Source organism: Achroia grisella, unplaced genomic scaffold (genome assembly GCF_030625045.1).
Source record: "Achroia grisella isolate CSIRO2021 unplaced genomic scaffold, CSIRO_AGI_Agris_v1 utg1304, whole genome shotgun sequence".
Lineage (NCBI taxonomy): Eukaryota > Metazoa > Arthropoda > Insecta > Lepidoptera > Pyralidae > Achroia > Achroia grisella.
In genome coordinates, this window is record NW_026712617.1 from 84712 (window position 1) to 101859 (window position 17148).

Consider the following 17148-nt stretch of genomic DNA (forward strand, 5'->3'; position numbering starts at 1 on the left):
TAGTAAATTAATAACCACAGGCTAACTGATCTGATCGCATAATTATTTTGTTATCTTTCACATATGCTCCCTCAGCATAGACCATTAGCGAAGGTGGATGCACCATTTCCTTATCATACATAAAAAAAATTGGTCGTGGTCGTCATCCCAACTATAATAAAAAAAACTTTGACTCCTAACTCCACCTAGTAGGGAATAGATAAAGGCATGTTATGCTTACTGTGACCTTGGAGTCGGATGTCATGTTCCACTTTCACCTATGAGAGACTTGAACTAGTTAATTCTTTAATCCTTGATATTTAAACTTAAGTACTTATCTTGTACGTATAATTGAGCAATATGTGAAATTGACGATGTCAGAAGATTTCGAGAATCGATATGAGTCGATATTTTTAACTACTATGTTGAGTAAATAACGTGATGGCAACCCTGACACTCACTCTCTCTCACAAACTGTACAGAGATCTCTCTCTCTCTCTGATACTTGCAAGTTTAAAAGGACCCAATCCTTAACTCAAAAAAAAAAACTATTTTGACACTTTAAATAAGTGTCAAAAGTTTTGTCTGTGCTCTTATTTTAATTATTTTTTTCTGAATTTCTGTTGACTCTATATAAACAAGTTTAAAGAAGACTTAATGCTATCGTAATTACTTTTGAAGTGGCCATAAAAATAAACAAATTAATTTAATAAGTTTTACCAAAAAAACAGTATAAAACTTATATCTCAATAATTTAAAGTAATATAAATAATACTTCTATTATTGTTGCCAATTGAACTTGTGATTGTCAGCTTGGATATTTGGAATAGTTACTTATTTATCAATACGTTATCAAATAAGCGCGTAACATTTATTAGATATACTGAGGCGTTCAGCTTGTTTGGTATGATAGTTGCTTATCGTTGGCTACTCTATAAATAGGGTAACGCAATCTACTTTTGGTATTTGCGTCTACGGTACGCGTCCAGTGCGTCGCTCCGTTTTGTTGTGTACAAATTACTTTTTCAAAATGGCTTCGAGGGATCCTTCTGCGGATCAACTAGTAAACTACAGGAAATCACTTCAGGTAACTTATTACTACTTATTAATCATTACTTTGTGAATGATATTGAGCTTAATTTTATTGTCATGTGTTGATAGTTAAATTATTTATGACCTTTTTTTTTAAAGGCTAAATTTTAGTATGATTATATTCAGTTACATTAATTTGATTTACTTATTTATTAAAATTCAGGTACTTATATATAGCTAATGTTTTATTCCATTATATAAATTTTCCAAACATTATTTATCTCTATTACATGGTTAGTTACATATACATTGACTTGTATTAACAAAATGACCTTTGCTCAAACAAATGGACTTGTATAAATTAATATAAAACTACAGTTTTTGTTACTATAAATGAATGTTCTAAGTTTCATCTATTGCTGTAGTCTTATGATAACTTTGTAATACATTTTGAATTATCATATTATTTAATAGAAATGGATAATCTACTAGTTACTTAGCTTTTTACTTATTTTTTAACACGCATATATAAGTACTTATGTCTATAGGTAAACAATTTATCTGCTTTAATGAACCTTATCTATATATTTATTGCGAATGTACTTTTGTTTTGCTAACTTACAGAAGTTTATCTATTTTGCTGTTTTCTTATTATCATTTAATTGGTTTAAAATTAATAGATATTACTGCTAATGCGAATGTTTTTTTCCACCACAAGTTTTTAATTATTTATAAATAATAGTAATGTATGTGTGTGTAATGTTTAATGTATTGTTTATGTAATATTATAAAGTAGTACACAAATAGTTAACCAATTTCTAATAAATGGCTAAAATTAAGTAAAGAGGCCATTTTGATAAGGATATATTATTTATGATTAGCCAGTAGTCTAAAAATAATTTACCTAACTATTTTGTTATTAATCACAATTTATTAATGTTATGCCAATGATGATGAAATAAGTGGCAAAGTCCCTATTTAGTTGAATATAAACAATTAACTAAATGTGCTATAACTAACTACATATATAAATACAGTTAACCATAGCTGTCTTTCTACAGAGGCATTATTTGATTATTTAACTTAATTGTTACTATTGGTGTAGTTAAACAGACATCAAAACTCTTTCATTTAATTCTTACTAATAATTTATATGTTTATGGTATATAAAATGTAAAAATACAGGAAACAAAAATTTTCAATACTGTTTTACTAATAAATGTGCATTATTTCTATTTCAGGACTCCCCTGGCTTCATCACTACAAAAAATGGAACACCAGTTGGAATCAAGACTGCAACACAGACTATTGGGAGGAATGGACCGGTTCTCCTCCAGGATGCTAATTTCATTGATGAGATGTCAGCTTTTGACAGGGAACGGATTCCGGAACGTGTAGTACATGCTAAGGGTGCAGGCGCTTTTGGATACTTTGAAGTAACCCATGATATTACCAAATACACTGCAGCTAGAGTTTTTGAAACTGTAGGAAAGAGGACTCCTATTGCAGTACGATTTTCAACTGTGGGTGGTGAAAGTGGATCTTCTGATACTGTTCGTGATCCTAGAGGCTTTGCTGTGAAATTTTACACTGATGATGGCAATTGGGATCTTGTTGGCAATAACACCCCTATATTTTTCATTCGGGATCCTATACTATTCCCCAGCTTTATTCATACACAAAAAAGAAACCCTGCCACCCACTTGAAAGATGCTGATATGTTTTGGGACTTTTTAACTCTAAGACATGAAACAGTTCATCAGGTGCTGTACTTATTTGGTGACAGAGGCATCCCTGATGGTTATAGATACATGAATGGGTATGGGTCGCACACATTTAAACTTGTGAATGCACAAGGGGTAGCACACTGGGTCAAATTCCATTACAAAACTAACCAAGGTATCAAGAATTTGCCAGTAGAGAAGGCTGGTGAACTTGCCTCATCCGATCCTGACTATGCTATCAGGGATCTGTATAATGCTATTGCTAAAGGTGACTATCCATCATGGACATTCTACATTCAGATCATGACTTTGGCCCAGGCAGAAAAGGCCAAATTCAATCCATTTGATGTAACAAAGATTTGGCCTCATTCTGAGTATCCTCTAATTCAAGTTGGAAAATTTGTTTTGGATCGCAATCCAAAGAACTATTTTGCAGAGGTTGAGCAAATAGCCTTCAGCCCTGCCCACTTGGTTCCTGGTATTGAGCCCTCTCCTGATAAAATGTTGCAAGGACGTTTATTCTCTTATGTAGACACTCACCGCCATCGCCTTGGAGCAAATTACTTACAAATACCGGTAAACTGCCCATACAGAGTCAGAGTTTCAAACTATCAGCGTGATGGACCACAAGCTATAAATAACCAAGAAGGTTGTCCAAACTATTTCCCAAATTCATTCTCTGGGCCTCAAGAGTGTCCTCGAGCTCAACGTTTGCAGCCACGGTACAACATTACCGGGGATGTAGACAGGTATGACAGCGGCCAGACTGAAGACAACTACTCACAGGCTACAGTTCTTTATAGGGATGTTTTCGATGACGCTGCGAAGCAGAGAACTATTAACAACCTTGTCGGCAGCATTAAAGATGCTGCTGGTTTCATCCAGGAGAAAGCTGTTAAGTTGTTCACACAAGTACATCCTGACTTAGGCAGCAAAATTGCAGCTGGCTTATCCACCCACAAGAAATATCACGCCAACTTGTAAATAGGACATAAAATGGGTCGGTGCTATTTGTAATAGTTATTGAGCTTAATTTTTTAATTTAACAATTTCTAGGGACAGGTTTTCAATGATAATATACATATGTATATTGGTTTTGTTAACTATGGCATTTAACATTTTATATTTAGACTGATAATAATGTATAATGTAATAATGTATTTTATATATACCAAGTGCGGGTTGTTGTATAATATTAATTTGTAGTCTTTATGTCGTAAATAAAGATTTCTATTGTATATTACATGTTTTGATGTATTAAAATCGTATCTGGCTAATCATTTTAGCACATTGCCTCACTTCCACGGTTCGATTCCTTGATCAGTACAACAAATATTTGTATTCATGGGTATGATTATTTATATTGGTCTGCGTATTTCCTATGTATTTTATATATGTATTTACAAAAACGTATTCAGTATTTCTGACAGTTATTTAGTACACAACGTACTAAGGTAAGCTTGGGACTAGATGGTTAGATGGACGTCTTATCTAACCATCTGGTCCCATCATTATTATAAATCACAATCATATATAATTTACATATTTAATTCTTGTATTTACTTATAATAAATAATAATATGGGAGTGATAGTGAAGGATTTATAAGGCAGACGAAACTAACTAACAAAATATAATATATGCTATATACACTCAGGATACATTGCTATCCTGACAATGTTGGTCTTCGTATCCATTTGATATTTACAACCACATTGCTAACTTTTTAGAAAAAAATGTATTCTGAAAAAGTCTTATACTACTGTTCCCTATTGTATTATACCCTCCTGGAGAAACCAGTAGTCAAACACACATGATATCTATATTACTTATAGCATAGATAAGATTAATATTACATACTAATATTATAGAAGTTTCGTTTGTTGTTGCCTCTTCAGTTAATGCTTGGAATGGAGAGAAACGTACTTTACTTTTTTCGTAGTTAGCTGAAATTTAAATATTATAAAATATAAGCTTTGTTGATTATATGTATTGTGCATATTAAAAAATATGCAACAATCTATACAAATAAATAAAATTGCAGTGTCTGTTTGAAATTTTAAATTAAAAGCTAACTGCAATTACACTAATAATGTTATTTAAAATAATTGGCTGTCTGCTTGTTGCTAATCTCTGATACGCCTGGACTGATTTTGACGGGACTTTTACTCCGAGGTACCGAATGTTATAACTGGATTCATTTTGACTCGCGGATATCTTATGTTATAAGAACTAACACTTTTATTTAAGTAATTTATCTTAATAGATTAAAAAGTTATTTTACACGCAAATTAAGTTGTTAATAAAGCTATTATTATTAGTATTTAATAAGGATCATACCCACTTAAGTTTGGCGAAAAATCAACTTATGAAAAGTGGTAACCGTTATAGGGCCAAGCCAAAAACCATTGATAGTTCCGAAAAAAACTAAACAGAAAATATGTTTTAAAACCTTATATACTTACGACATAGTCATGTGATCAAAGTAGGTAGTATAAAAAAATGCTAATTATATTTTCAACTTTACATTATGTTTTTGTTACTTCATTTGTAATTTTACCAGACTGCTGGGCAGGGTGTAATGTAACATTCATCTTGTAGGTATAAGAGAACAGATTGACATCCATCTATACACCGTAGCCTACAGCGGGCGTCTACGTCATTCGGCATCTAGGTATAAACCGTAATTGCACTACCAAATCTCATCCTCGAAACCGAAACTTATCTCACTATGCAAATTTCCTGGCGGAAGAAATAAGTGTGGAAGTACGGAAGTAATTATTATTTTGGAATAGTATATTATACATATGATTATATGTATAATTTGCAATAATATAATATACAAGATGTGACCACAGTTTCACCCGAGTTAAATTTCAATATAAAATATAGCCTATGTGTTATTCTGCATGCATAAGCTATATTACTGTAAAGCTTCATCATAATTCGTTCAGTGTCTTTTGCGTGAAAGAGTAAAACATACATACATACAAACTTTCGCGTTTATAATATAAATTAAGATATATATAGAGAGCTATATCGCGTTTTTATATACCTATACTAATAGCTGATCCCGTAAACGTTGTTTTGCCATATAATTTAAAATCACTTAAAAATAGGATTGATAAAGGGTAAAAAATTAGTAAATATTTTTCAAAATCATAAAAAAGTAAAACGAATTTAGAGAAATTAAAAATAGATGTTGACTTAATCTCCGACCAGTCGAAATGCATACAAAACTTCATAAAAATAGAAAATCAGTAAAACCTTTCCGAAAGAGATTGGTAACAAACAGCGACACAAAAATTTTATAGACCTATCAAAAAATATCTAGGATAGGATCATATCGAAACCATGGAAACCTTTAGATTATCTACGTATCTATGTAGGTACATGCGAGGACAACGTCATTGCGACATATATAAAAAATATATTGTTCCAATGACGTTGTCGATTTGATAATGTTCACATAATTTAATATTCCATTATTTTTATAGTTTCATTATGAGAATATTAATTTGTCTCAAGCTTATTGAATTTCAGTTTTAATGACCAAAGTTAAATTACAAAGTATCTTATTTTAATTAATATCAACTATTATAAATGAAATTCCATAATAAATCTATTAAAATTGCATGTGAAATAGGGAATGAATTGATTACATATTCAAGGTTTTGTATACATTTGGCGTGAGTAACTAGGTAATTACAAAGTATGTGTTATAAGTAGTCAATAGTCTCTGAAGTGTGACACAGGCCCTTGTCCCTATTTCATACCCTTTCCTCAGTTTCAGGTAAGTAGGCTTTCTGTGGATGATGATGAATAAGGTGATCCTGCATCATTTAATACTCTGTGGGAATACCTGACATCATGCTCATCTCTCATCCTCCACTGATACCCCGCTTGCGCTAACGGTTTACGCTGGCGGGGCACCAGTGGAGCATGACAAGATGAGCATGAGGTCAGGTCAGTTAGCCCATCGTGACAAATTCACCAAGAATTTATCACGATGGTTTCCAGGGAGAACCACCTGGATGTCGACCTAGTATGGTACATTGCTAGCAATAGGAGTTACTAGTTCCCATTGCTAACAATCCCCTTTCCCCCAGCGCAGGCGGTATCATCCATAAAAAATACTTGGGGGCGGAGCGATAGGGCGGGGGCAAGTAATACTATAGTCCTAATTCATTAATAGCAGAATAGTGATTTCAAGCCAACGTATGTACTTCCCATACTGCACTGGGCACATACACGCAGCCCCCTAATAATCCCATTCTCACCCTAATAACCCAATAATAAATAAATAATTTTAACAAAATCTTTAATTCTTTAAAGTTAGTTGAGCTTCCGTGACGAATACACCAGGATTTATTATAATAAATGTCTATATATTTTCCATAGTTAATTATGATATGCCACCGTTGCCAACGGTCTCTTAAGCATGACGATGCTCTCAAATATGCAGAGTGTGAGTGCAAGTTACATATGAGACGCATCAATGTATTGAATAAAGATCATGGAGATGTCGATGATCGAGGCTATCAATGGAAATGTGCAGTTTGCCAAAATGTTCCCAAATCAATCATCGAACATAACGACAGTAACGTATTGAAAACTGTGAACGCAATCAGCGAAAAGTTTGAACTAGTAAATAAAATCCAGTTGCCTAAATTAAACAATGACTTGATTCAGTTAAAAACAATCACCGAATGGATTATTAAACAAAATGAAAATATACTTTCAAAAATTAAACAGATAGATGATAAAGTGAACAATGAAGAAAGAAATAATAGTAATACATCACACAGTTTACGGAGACGAAATATAAATCTAGCATCAAAAATCAGCACTAAAACTTATAATAATAATAATAATTTACCAAATTATCCAGTTATTGAAAAAAATGTTCGATATACGCCTAAAAAAAGATCATACCTTTTAAAAAAAATGTTTCACTTAATACACAGGAGATCAAGTAGAACTAAAAAATCTAAAGGGAAATAAATTATAATATAAAACTTCAATGTCTATATATGTACCTACCATTAGTATTTATGGATCCTTAAATATGTATATATATATATATACTTTAGATAACTCAGTATTATAGGTACGTACTATATACTTTGTATTACCACAGGTATTACAAATTCGCATATAAGGGAACATTACAAGCATTTTCAATAACTAATATCAATTGATTACTAGATATGTACAGAAGTTATTTGGGTTATTTTACGGACCATTATAAAAAATTTCTAATCATAGCCTTCGCAATTATCACAATTCAAATCTTATGTTTATACAAATTAAGTTTTTAAGCTTTACTACTTTTAAATGTGACATCACCAAATTTAGAACCCTCCCACCTTTATAACCCAATGTCACACTTCGTGGTACATGCCCCTTACTCCTACATACTCCTTAATGAAGACGGCCTCGGTGGTCTATCGGCTTATCACACCGCTTTACTTCGGTCGTGGGTTCAATTCCTCGCATGGTACAAACATTTGTATTAATGAGTATGATATTATTTGTATCGGTCTGGGTGTTTTCTATGTATAATGTGTATGTATTACCCATAACACAAGCTCTGCTTACATTGGTACTAAACGACGTTGTAGGAATTATCCAGAAGATTATTATTACAATGCGACGTGATTAAGTCAAATGACATGACTATAGTTTATTCAAATAAACTTAATAGTAGCATTTTTGTAAAATCCTATATTGTTTTATTCTACCGCTCATCACAAAATTGTAATTTTACATACTATTTTTTTGGGGCGGTCGTTATTTATAGGTACGTGTAATTAGTAAATATCCCGGGATCTTACGACACTTTATTGAGTTCCCCGTGTTGCTCTTTTTTTTATATTTAAATGTTCATAATTACATAATTTAGATTTTGTGTGAATACAATCTGGCAAATAGCAAAAGTGACCAACGTAAGTAAATTAAATAGCCACTTCACTAACAAAATAAATCAGATGTTGTTAGAGCAGCCCCAGTGCCTACAAGTAGCAACCATTTACGAGCATAACGAGGAAGCCAGTCATCACTGCGCCCAACCATATTTTAGGGTGTACAATGACTCGTCCCCCACGTCATCACCCGTCTGGACATATAAGTGAGCTTGACTGACCCATGTGACTTCACAACTAATATTACTAACAAGCTGTACCCGCGACTTCATCAGCGAATTTATCAAAACAAGTAATTAATTTTACTTTATTTTTATGAACTAAAAGAATTTTTCTAAAATAAAAGTAGCCTAAGTTACTCCTTATTGCATCAGCTACCTGTCAATAAAATTCCCTTTAAAATCGGTTCAGCCATTTCAGAGATTAGCCGGAACAAACAGACAGAGAGATAAAAATTGTAAAAAATGTTATTTTGGTATATTTACTGTATTTATATTCATATGCATGCAGTATTACAATGTTAGATACAGACACTCCAGTTTTATCTATATGTATATGAGTATTATACTCTATGTCAAATTTTCTTGGAATTATAAATACCTAGTCCATTTTGAACTATTGGGGAGTATAGTAGTCCACACATTAAACTATTCGTATTTATAGATTATTTGTACTCCACATAAATACGAGTAGGTACATTCATATATTCATTGAATATATGAACTCGCCGATTGAGTCGTAGAAGGTGCGCAGTGGAAAATCTCCAACCTGCTAGATTTGCCATTCAGACCTAGCTTTTATTATCTGAATGTGAATTGAAATGAAATTGATTGCTTAAATGTGGTTTTACAGTGATGGTTTGACATAATTAACATATATTTAATTTTATACATCTGTCTTTTCTGACATGCAATTGACAACAGGTGCCATTTCAATCAGTTGTATTTATATACATGAAATAATTAGAATTTCCAAATTTAAACCAATATGTCCTCAATATATATACATTTCCAAAATTTTTGTCAATAGGTATATATAGACAGTTCAATTTATTGCATGAAATTATTAAATTGAATTATATTTTATTATTAAATATTTATATGGACAAGGGCATTCATAATGGACACATATTGACTAAGAGACTCGCATACATCACTTCCTCCTTTTTTCTAAGAGATATTCTTTAGTCTTTGTACACTGCTTGCTTACCAACCACTTTTACAGTTCTTACTTAAAATTTATTTTAATTAATTGTTTAAGTTTATCTGGCAAATTGTTAAATATTTTAATAGCCATGGGATGGATGTTATTCAAAAGCTTTGATTAAACATCAACTATCGTTTATTTTGTATCCAATATAATTATTACATTGTTAGATAAACCTAATAATATTAAATGCAAAATTTTGTAAGTATGAATGTATGTTACTCTTTCGCGCAAAAACTACTGAACGGATTTTGATGAAACTTTACAGTAATACAGCTTATGCATCGGAATAACGCGAGACTATATTTTATATTGAAATTTATATATGGAAAATTAATGCGGCGAAACCGCGGGCACCGCCAGTAAAAAATAAAATTTATACATAACAATGTAATACGTTACTTTATATTGGATACGCCGGTAAGTAACTAGGCTCTTACCTACTCGAATATTCAGATAAGTCTGCAAAAACAGGTATTACCCGTAGACCACAAGTCACTAGGTGGTTAATATTAATGTCTATAGTGCACGCTTAATACTTTGTATACTTAGGTTACTTAAGTTCGTCTGATATACCGCCTCATGGATACCTACAGGTACGTACTCATATAAAAACAGGAGTACAAGGCGTCTGTTTCCATTAATATTTTCGCTTCCGCCGCGGCACGTTGTATCTCGTATGTACAAACACCCAACAAGTTTTCGGTTTGTCTAATATCTACAGGTACATGATGCGACCCATTCATTATATAGAAATGTTAATCACTTTCACTTTAGTGATATTGGTTTGTAAAGTGAGAAGTGAAACGCGACCTTCTGTGACAACTCCATTAGGAGAAATAAACGGTTATTATATGAAAACTCGAACAGGCAGAGGAATATCGGCATTCACATCCATACCGTATGCCGCTCCGCCCATAAGGGATCTAAGATTTAAGGTAAAACTCTTGTACCTATTTCGTCATAAGTATCTAGGCATTATGACAACAGGAAGAATATGTACACAAGGTGAACAAATCGTATAAAAAAGGTTTTGAGAGTTAGCATTTTATATTCAAAATACTAGACACCAAACGTTTTTATACTATTCATGGAAATAGATGCACAAGTATAATGGGAGAATATACCTCTACTGCAGACGCGAGATCTGTGTGCAATCTGGCAGGATGAAAAATCGATAGATATGACGTACACCGAAATAGCTACTACATAAACTGCATGGAACATGAGATGCAAATATACGATCGTTGACGTGTAAGTGAGCCAATAAAAAAAATTGTATAGACAGGCATTTATATTTTTGAGACAGGTGCCATTACGCAACTGTTTAGATATTCACGAAAAATAGATTAGATGGAATAGTTATATGGAATATAATAGTTATTTAATGGGCTACAATTTTCCTTCTACAATCTTATGACACGAGTGCATGAGATACTCGTATCTACATAATACCTATATACTTTAAAGATTTTTCTCTTTGTAGTAATCAAAGACTTGAAATTATCGTGTATTTTTCAGATATATAAGTATTCGTAATTTATATAATAATAAATTAGGTACGAATTAATTCTTTAAATAATATTTTATAATGTTCTATGTATACTGTAACATAAAAAAAAATATGTAATAGATGGCTATGTAATTTTACCATTTGTAGTAGTTCTTACTACAAATGGTAAAATTCCATATATAATTAGTTGGTTCATTCCATAATCTAATTGATGACTAAATTAAAAAAGAATAATATTATGCTCAACTTTCGTTGCAAAAGAAAGAAGCTCGTACACAGATGCTCCACATCACCTTATATACACAGAAAATCAAATTTCTTAAGTATTTACCATTATCTTATATGTGTGTAGCTGATGCTATGTCTCACAACAGGACATGATATAAGCAAGCTCTTCTCTGAATCTTAGAATTTAGTTAGTTTTATAACGTGTATCTATAAGTTTAATATAGCGTTGGATTCCTATAATAAATATAAAAAAAAAATTTTGTTATTTTAGTTTTAGTTTTGATTTTGATATCATAATGTATTGATTGGTTTGTTGGTTGTAGAAACGATTTAAAATGAATTCTTTATATTAAAATCTGGCTACATGACAGTCGCAGATAGACAAATGTCTTATTTATTAAAGAAATGCTTGCATGTAATATAAAGAGAAAAATACTGTGCACCTGAGAGAGACGTCCCTGTTATATTTTTGCTATATCTTTTAGATATTTGTTATTTTTCAATTGTCATTATTGACTGAATACTGTTTTTACCTACTGCGACTAGATGATTTTAAATAAAATAATAGTATTAGTAAATCATGGGAACACTATTTAAAAATACTTATATAGGTACTCCATTCAGTTAAAACTACTATTATTATTAGGTTTAACTGAATTATTGTATTGCATGCAAAGCAATAGCTATGCAATTGTTTAGCGATATTAATTCTTTATTACATATTCTTAATACGAGTGCCTATACCGCCCGTAAGTTCAGATAGTGTGTAGTGAGTTTCGAGTCTTCGTACTCGTCGTCAAAGGATTTCTTCGTACGTACTTGTATTTAGTCTCGTCAGCATGTTGCATTGCAGAAAGTATTTCGGTTTGAACGAAGAGATCGAGAGGCATTTGCATAGTTGATAAAAGATAGCGATATTACAGGGTAATTGCATACTTCGCCTTAGCTCGCTATCATTTAGTAAATATCACAATATATTAAGTTCTTGTATATTCGCGGTGGTGTTCAATTATATTACGTAGGCAACATTTACACGAGATTAGAACTTAATAAACAATTATTCTTAAAAAATCTACCACTAAGTCCATGCATTATATTATTATTAGTATACATGGGACCAAATACTTGAAATGAAATACCCAAATAATATCTTTAAACACAAATTATTAATAGTTAAATGTTATTACAATATATCGGACTTTTGATAAAAATTTACGAAACTTACTTTTTTTATTAGTGTTATTTTATACGTATTTGTACTTTATTTTATTATTAAGACACCTTTTTTGTTAATTTTAAAATTAACAAATGTATTTAATTATTTGACTTCTATTCAAAGTTCTTTTTAGCATTTAAGTAATTTGCGTGCTATGTAAGCTAAACATGTACGATAAATTTACTAATATCTGTGTGACCATTTATAGCTGTATCTAACGTCAATTTATGTATTTAATCTTGATTCATGAAATCTGATTTATCTTCAAATTCATTCCGAAAATTTAACAGGTGCACGATTTTCTATTTCTATAATGTTTTACTATATGTATTAGTATGTTTACTATTTTTTCTATAGTATCTATTCTTTTTTCAGGCCCCAGTACCTATAGAACCATGGGAGAGAGCATTAGATGCCAGCAAATCTACGCCACTGTGTATTCAAAGAAATCCATATGTTCGCCAAAAAGAAATTGTAGGACAAGAGGACTGTTTATATCTAAATATTTATACTCCTGACACTAGCAATGTATGTACTTGTTATCTTTTATAATTAGAAATTACCATAACAACATTGCAGGACTCTACTAGCCAATTAGGTAATGTCCCTATTACCTAATTGGCTAGTAGAGTAGAGTCCAACATGTGTTGGTCAAGCGGCTTAGCTGGCATTAATTCAGAGTTTCCCTTTACCTGATACTATTTCCCTAGTCGGTTTTTATTATATTCTGATGTTATGAGGATATATGTACTCTTTATCATCGCCATCGAAAAACAGTAATTTCACATTGTAAAAGAGTAAGTAGTACTTATACATATAATAAGGCAATAAATAGCAAATAACACTGTGCATATTATATATTTTGCTTGATCATCCTGAATAAATCTTCTATTTTCAGGATTTGGTTCAAACGAATCTATTACCAGTCATGGTATTTATTCATGGGGGAGGATGGATGTGTGGAGATTCAACTCCTTCTATGTATGGACCAGAATATCTGCTGGACAGGGATGTTATTCTAGTCACCATTAATTATAGATTGGGTATGACATTCAGCTGCTTTACTATACAATTAAATGAAAAAGGTTTACTCGTATTTTATGTAGAATTGCTAGTACACACAAATACGCATAAACAGTAGTAATGGATTGATTAGGCTGATAATGTACCCACTGTTTTAGCTGTTTTAATTCTTTAGGTCCGCTGGGATTTTTGTCAACTCTAGACGAACACTGTCCTGGTAATAATGGTCTCAAGGATCAGCAGGAGGCATTCCGATTTATACAAAACACTATCACTGCCTTTGGAGGTGATAAGAATTCAGTTACAATATTTGGAGAGAGCGCCGGTGGAGCCAGTGTTCATTTTCACATGCTATCGGAGACCAGTGCAGGTAAATATTTAATTATTATTTAACCAATGATTATAATTAATCTATTTGTATCATTGACTAACGTAATAAGGTGCAATATTAAGGATGGTGTAAGGTACACGAAAAGGTTCAGACTATTTTAAATCCGCCTGTTAAAAAGTTTATATTATTATATGAAGTGATAATAACAATGTAATTAAATTTTTCAGGTTTATTTCATAAAGCAATTTCAGAATCTGGTACGGCCTTGGTGCCATGGGCAGAAGCCCCTCCCGGTGAGGCACTTCGTAATGCATTCCGTTTAGCAAAAATGCTCAATTGTCCACAAGCACCGTCAGAGCAAATGATTAAATGCCTTCGAACAAAAGATGGTTACGATATCATCAACACTGAATTTAACTTTTATGTATGTTGATACAATTTCTCACTGAAACTTTCAGAAATTACTAGAAATTAATGTTTGCTCATTATATTAATTTTAACTATTGTTTTTAGGTATGGGACTACGACCCCATGACTCCGTTTAAGGCAGTGGTTGAACCCGATTTACCTGGAGCATTTTTGACTAGAAATCCGAGAAAGATTCCTAAAACCCCCGCAGTTCCTTGGATGACAGGTCTAACCAAAGATGAAGGTTGTCTGAAAGCAGGCTGTAAGTTATTTTATTGTACTAAGTAATTGACAAATAAATCAAGGATCATACATATTTATGTCATTTATTAATAAATATACTTACCTAATTAGATTATTTTAAAATAATCTAATTACTAAAGCCGTCAAAACTATGATCGCGGTTCCGGACTGGGTGCCTAATGAATTCATATTACGCAAACAAATCAGCTCTTTTATCATCTATAATAGCATGGTGTTTTATGCATGCCTTCTTTTACATTTATACGGATGTTAAAGAAATGTGATATTAGTTTAACTCTAGACGAGTTCCAGTGAAGCATGAAAGCATGAGCATATTTCAAGCCAGGTTACTGGTTTCGGGCTTATTAATACAACTCTTTTCATGGAGAACCGTGTGGAATTCAACCTCATAATATACTTTAAACTATCCTTTTTGAAACATATACATTTATCTTATTATTGAAAGCAATATAATATTTTGCAGGGATAACAACAAACGAAACAAGGTTACAAGAATTTCTATCCGGTATTGATACCATTGGACCAATTACATTTTATTATGAAAATTCACCAAAAATACATCTTATAAATAAATTGATAAAAGAAAAATATTCATTACAAAAAGACAATGCCGGTATAAACTCTGGAATTATACAAGTCAGTATAAATATAATCTAACTTAATACAGATACTTGAATAGAACCTGAAATTCTTTTTTTAACGTTTGCTTTCTTTCGTATTGTACTTTTTTCTTTTTTAAATACCTTGAATGGCAATCTTGCAATGTAAGACACCACCTTATGGTAAGTTGCGTATGTGTAGGAACAACACCTTAGCATTGTGATATCTTTAAATCAGTCCTGTGTTGTCATTAAATTTCTAATTCTCACCTAAAACGTCAAATAATTGTACATTTGTACATTTTTACATTACGCGCTTACAATTGTACATTATGCGCTTCTTTAGTTATATACCTTCACAGGTTATTTCGTTTGTTGTCTGACTAACACTTTGTAATCTCATATGCCTGCAGATCTTTACTGATTCCTTTTTCGCGTATCCTGCAATAGAAGCCATAGAACTTACATTCAACTACACTAAGTCTCCAGTGTTTCTGTATCACTTGACATATAAGGCTGTCAATAGTTTTTCACAAATTTTTGGATATGGCAACCAAGATACAGGTAAAGAAATAATTAATTACTATACCTATCTATCTAATTTAATGTAGCAAGGGCGTAGTTCATACCTGAACAATTGAAAGTTAAAAAAGGTAAAGGTACCTACTCTTATTTTCTACATATAAGGTATACATATATCTTAAATAAAAAAATAGAAACAAAAAACTGTGGTTGTATACAAATTATATTTTTGTAGGTGTATGTCATGCAGATGACCTTATGTATCTGTTTCCGATACATTTTCTTTCCAAAGAACCATCAACAAATGATGTCGAGATGAGTAAACTTATTATTACAATGTGGACTAATTTTGCTACAAGCGGGTAAGTAAAAAATATGTACCTAGATAATTATCCTTCAGTTAACAAAACACATTTCCAAGTCATTTATGCAATAGTCAAATAACATAATTTATTTATATGGTTTAAAATAAAAGAAACCTGCTCTTGATACGTAATATCAAAGAACACGAAACAATTCGTTTACGTCTGTGAAAAACATTAAATTTGTTGATTAAACTTGGCCTTGTATCAATACCTTTATTTCAGAGATCCAAATAAACCTGTAATATTACCATACAAATGGAGGCCTGTCAGTTCCGGCTCTAAGATGGAATATTTAGAAATATCGTCGAAACCAAAAATGAAAGAAAATTTTGCTTCACACTCAAGGTTTTGGGGTACATTGCCACTGTGGCATAACTCAAGAACCCATCGATTTACAGACGAGTTGTAAAAAATATTATCATACTTAGGTACATAATTTAATTCATTATAAACATTTTCATTTATCACTTCACGTAGACCGTGGTCAATCCACGGTACTAAAGATTTAAAGATGAATACTACTTCAGAATCTCTGTATAATTAATAATGTATGTAATTTTTAAAAAATATGCGAAGCCAAAAGATTAATTTAGTAGAATATAACACGAACTAACTAAACATATTTCATTTGTTTGTCACTCGTTGAAACCTCTATGTGTTTCTTATTGTTATGCTACTTATCATAATAAGATAAATAATCATGAATGTAAATCGTAGGTACTTGTACCGTCTTCCGTACGAGACTGCAATTTGTGAAGCTACGTCCGTGCTAATGTCTTAATTTAGTTACACTATTATAAATATTGTTCATATGA

The 17148-nt window shown here is 31.8% G+C and overlaps 3 protein-coding genes across 3 annotated transcripts; all 3 read left to right on the plus strand.

Annotated features, from left to right (window-relative positions):
- The first annotated feature begins 602 nt into the window (after positions 1 to 602).
- On the plus strand, positions 603 to 3946 carry LOC131855131 (catalase). The gene is made up of 2 exons (XM_059206374.1): positions 603 to 1066; positions 2253 to 3946. Exons 1-2 carry the CDS (start codon positions 1010 to 1012, stop codon positions 3717 to 3719), a joined length of 1524 nt encoding a protein of 507 aa, XP_059062357.1. The 5' UTR covers positions 603 to 1009; the 3' UTR covers positions 3720 to 3946.
- Positions 3947 to 6168: 2222 nt separating this feature from the next.
- On the plus strand, positions 6169 to 7738 carry LOC131855092 (uncharacterized). Its single transcript, XM_059206306.1, has 2 exons — positions 6169 to 6435; positions 7136 to 7738. Exon 2 carries the CDS (start codon positions 7142 to 7144, stop codon positions 7736 to 7738), a length of 597 nt encoding a protein of 198 aa, XP_059062289.1. The 5' UTR covers positions 6169 to 6435; positions 7136 to 7141.
- A 2789-nt stretch (positions 7739 to 10527) lies between these two features.
- Positions 10528 to 17135, plus strand: LOC131855093 (juvenile hormone esterase-like). The gene is made up of 10 exons (XM_059206307.1): positions 10528 to 10802; positions 13197 to 13349; positions 13720 to 13864; positions 14020 to 14214; positions 14403 to 14599; positions 14689 to 14845; positions 15311 to 15483; positions 15860 to 16010; positions 16204 to 16330; positions 16556 to 17135. The coding sequence occupies exons 1-10, from the start codon at positions 10593 to 10595 to the stop codon at positions 16740 to 16742; spliced, it is 1695 nt and encodes a 564-aa protein (XP_059062290.1). The 5' UTR covers positions 10528 to 10592; the 3' UTR covers positions 16743 to 17135.
- Positions 17136 to 17148: the final 13 nt, after the last annotated feature.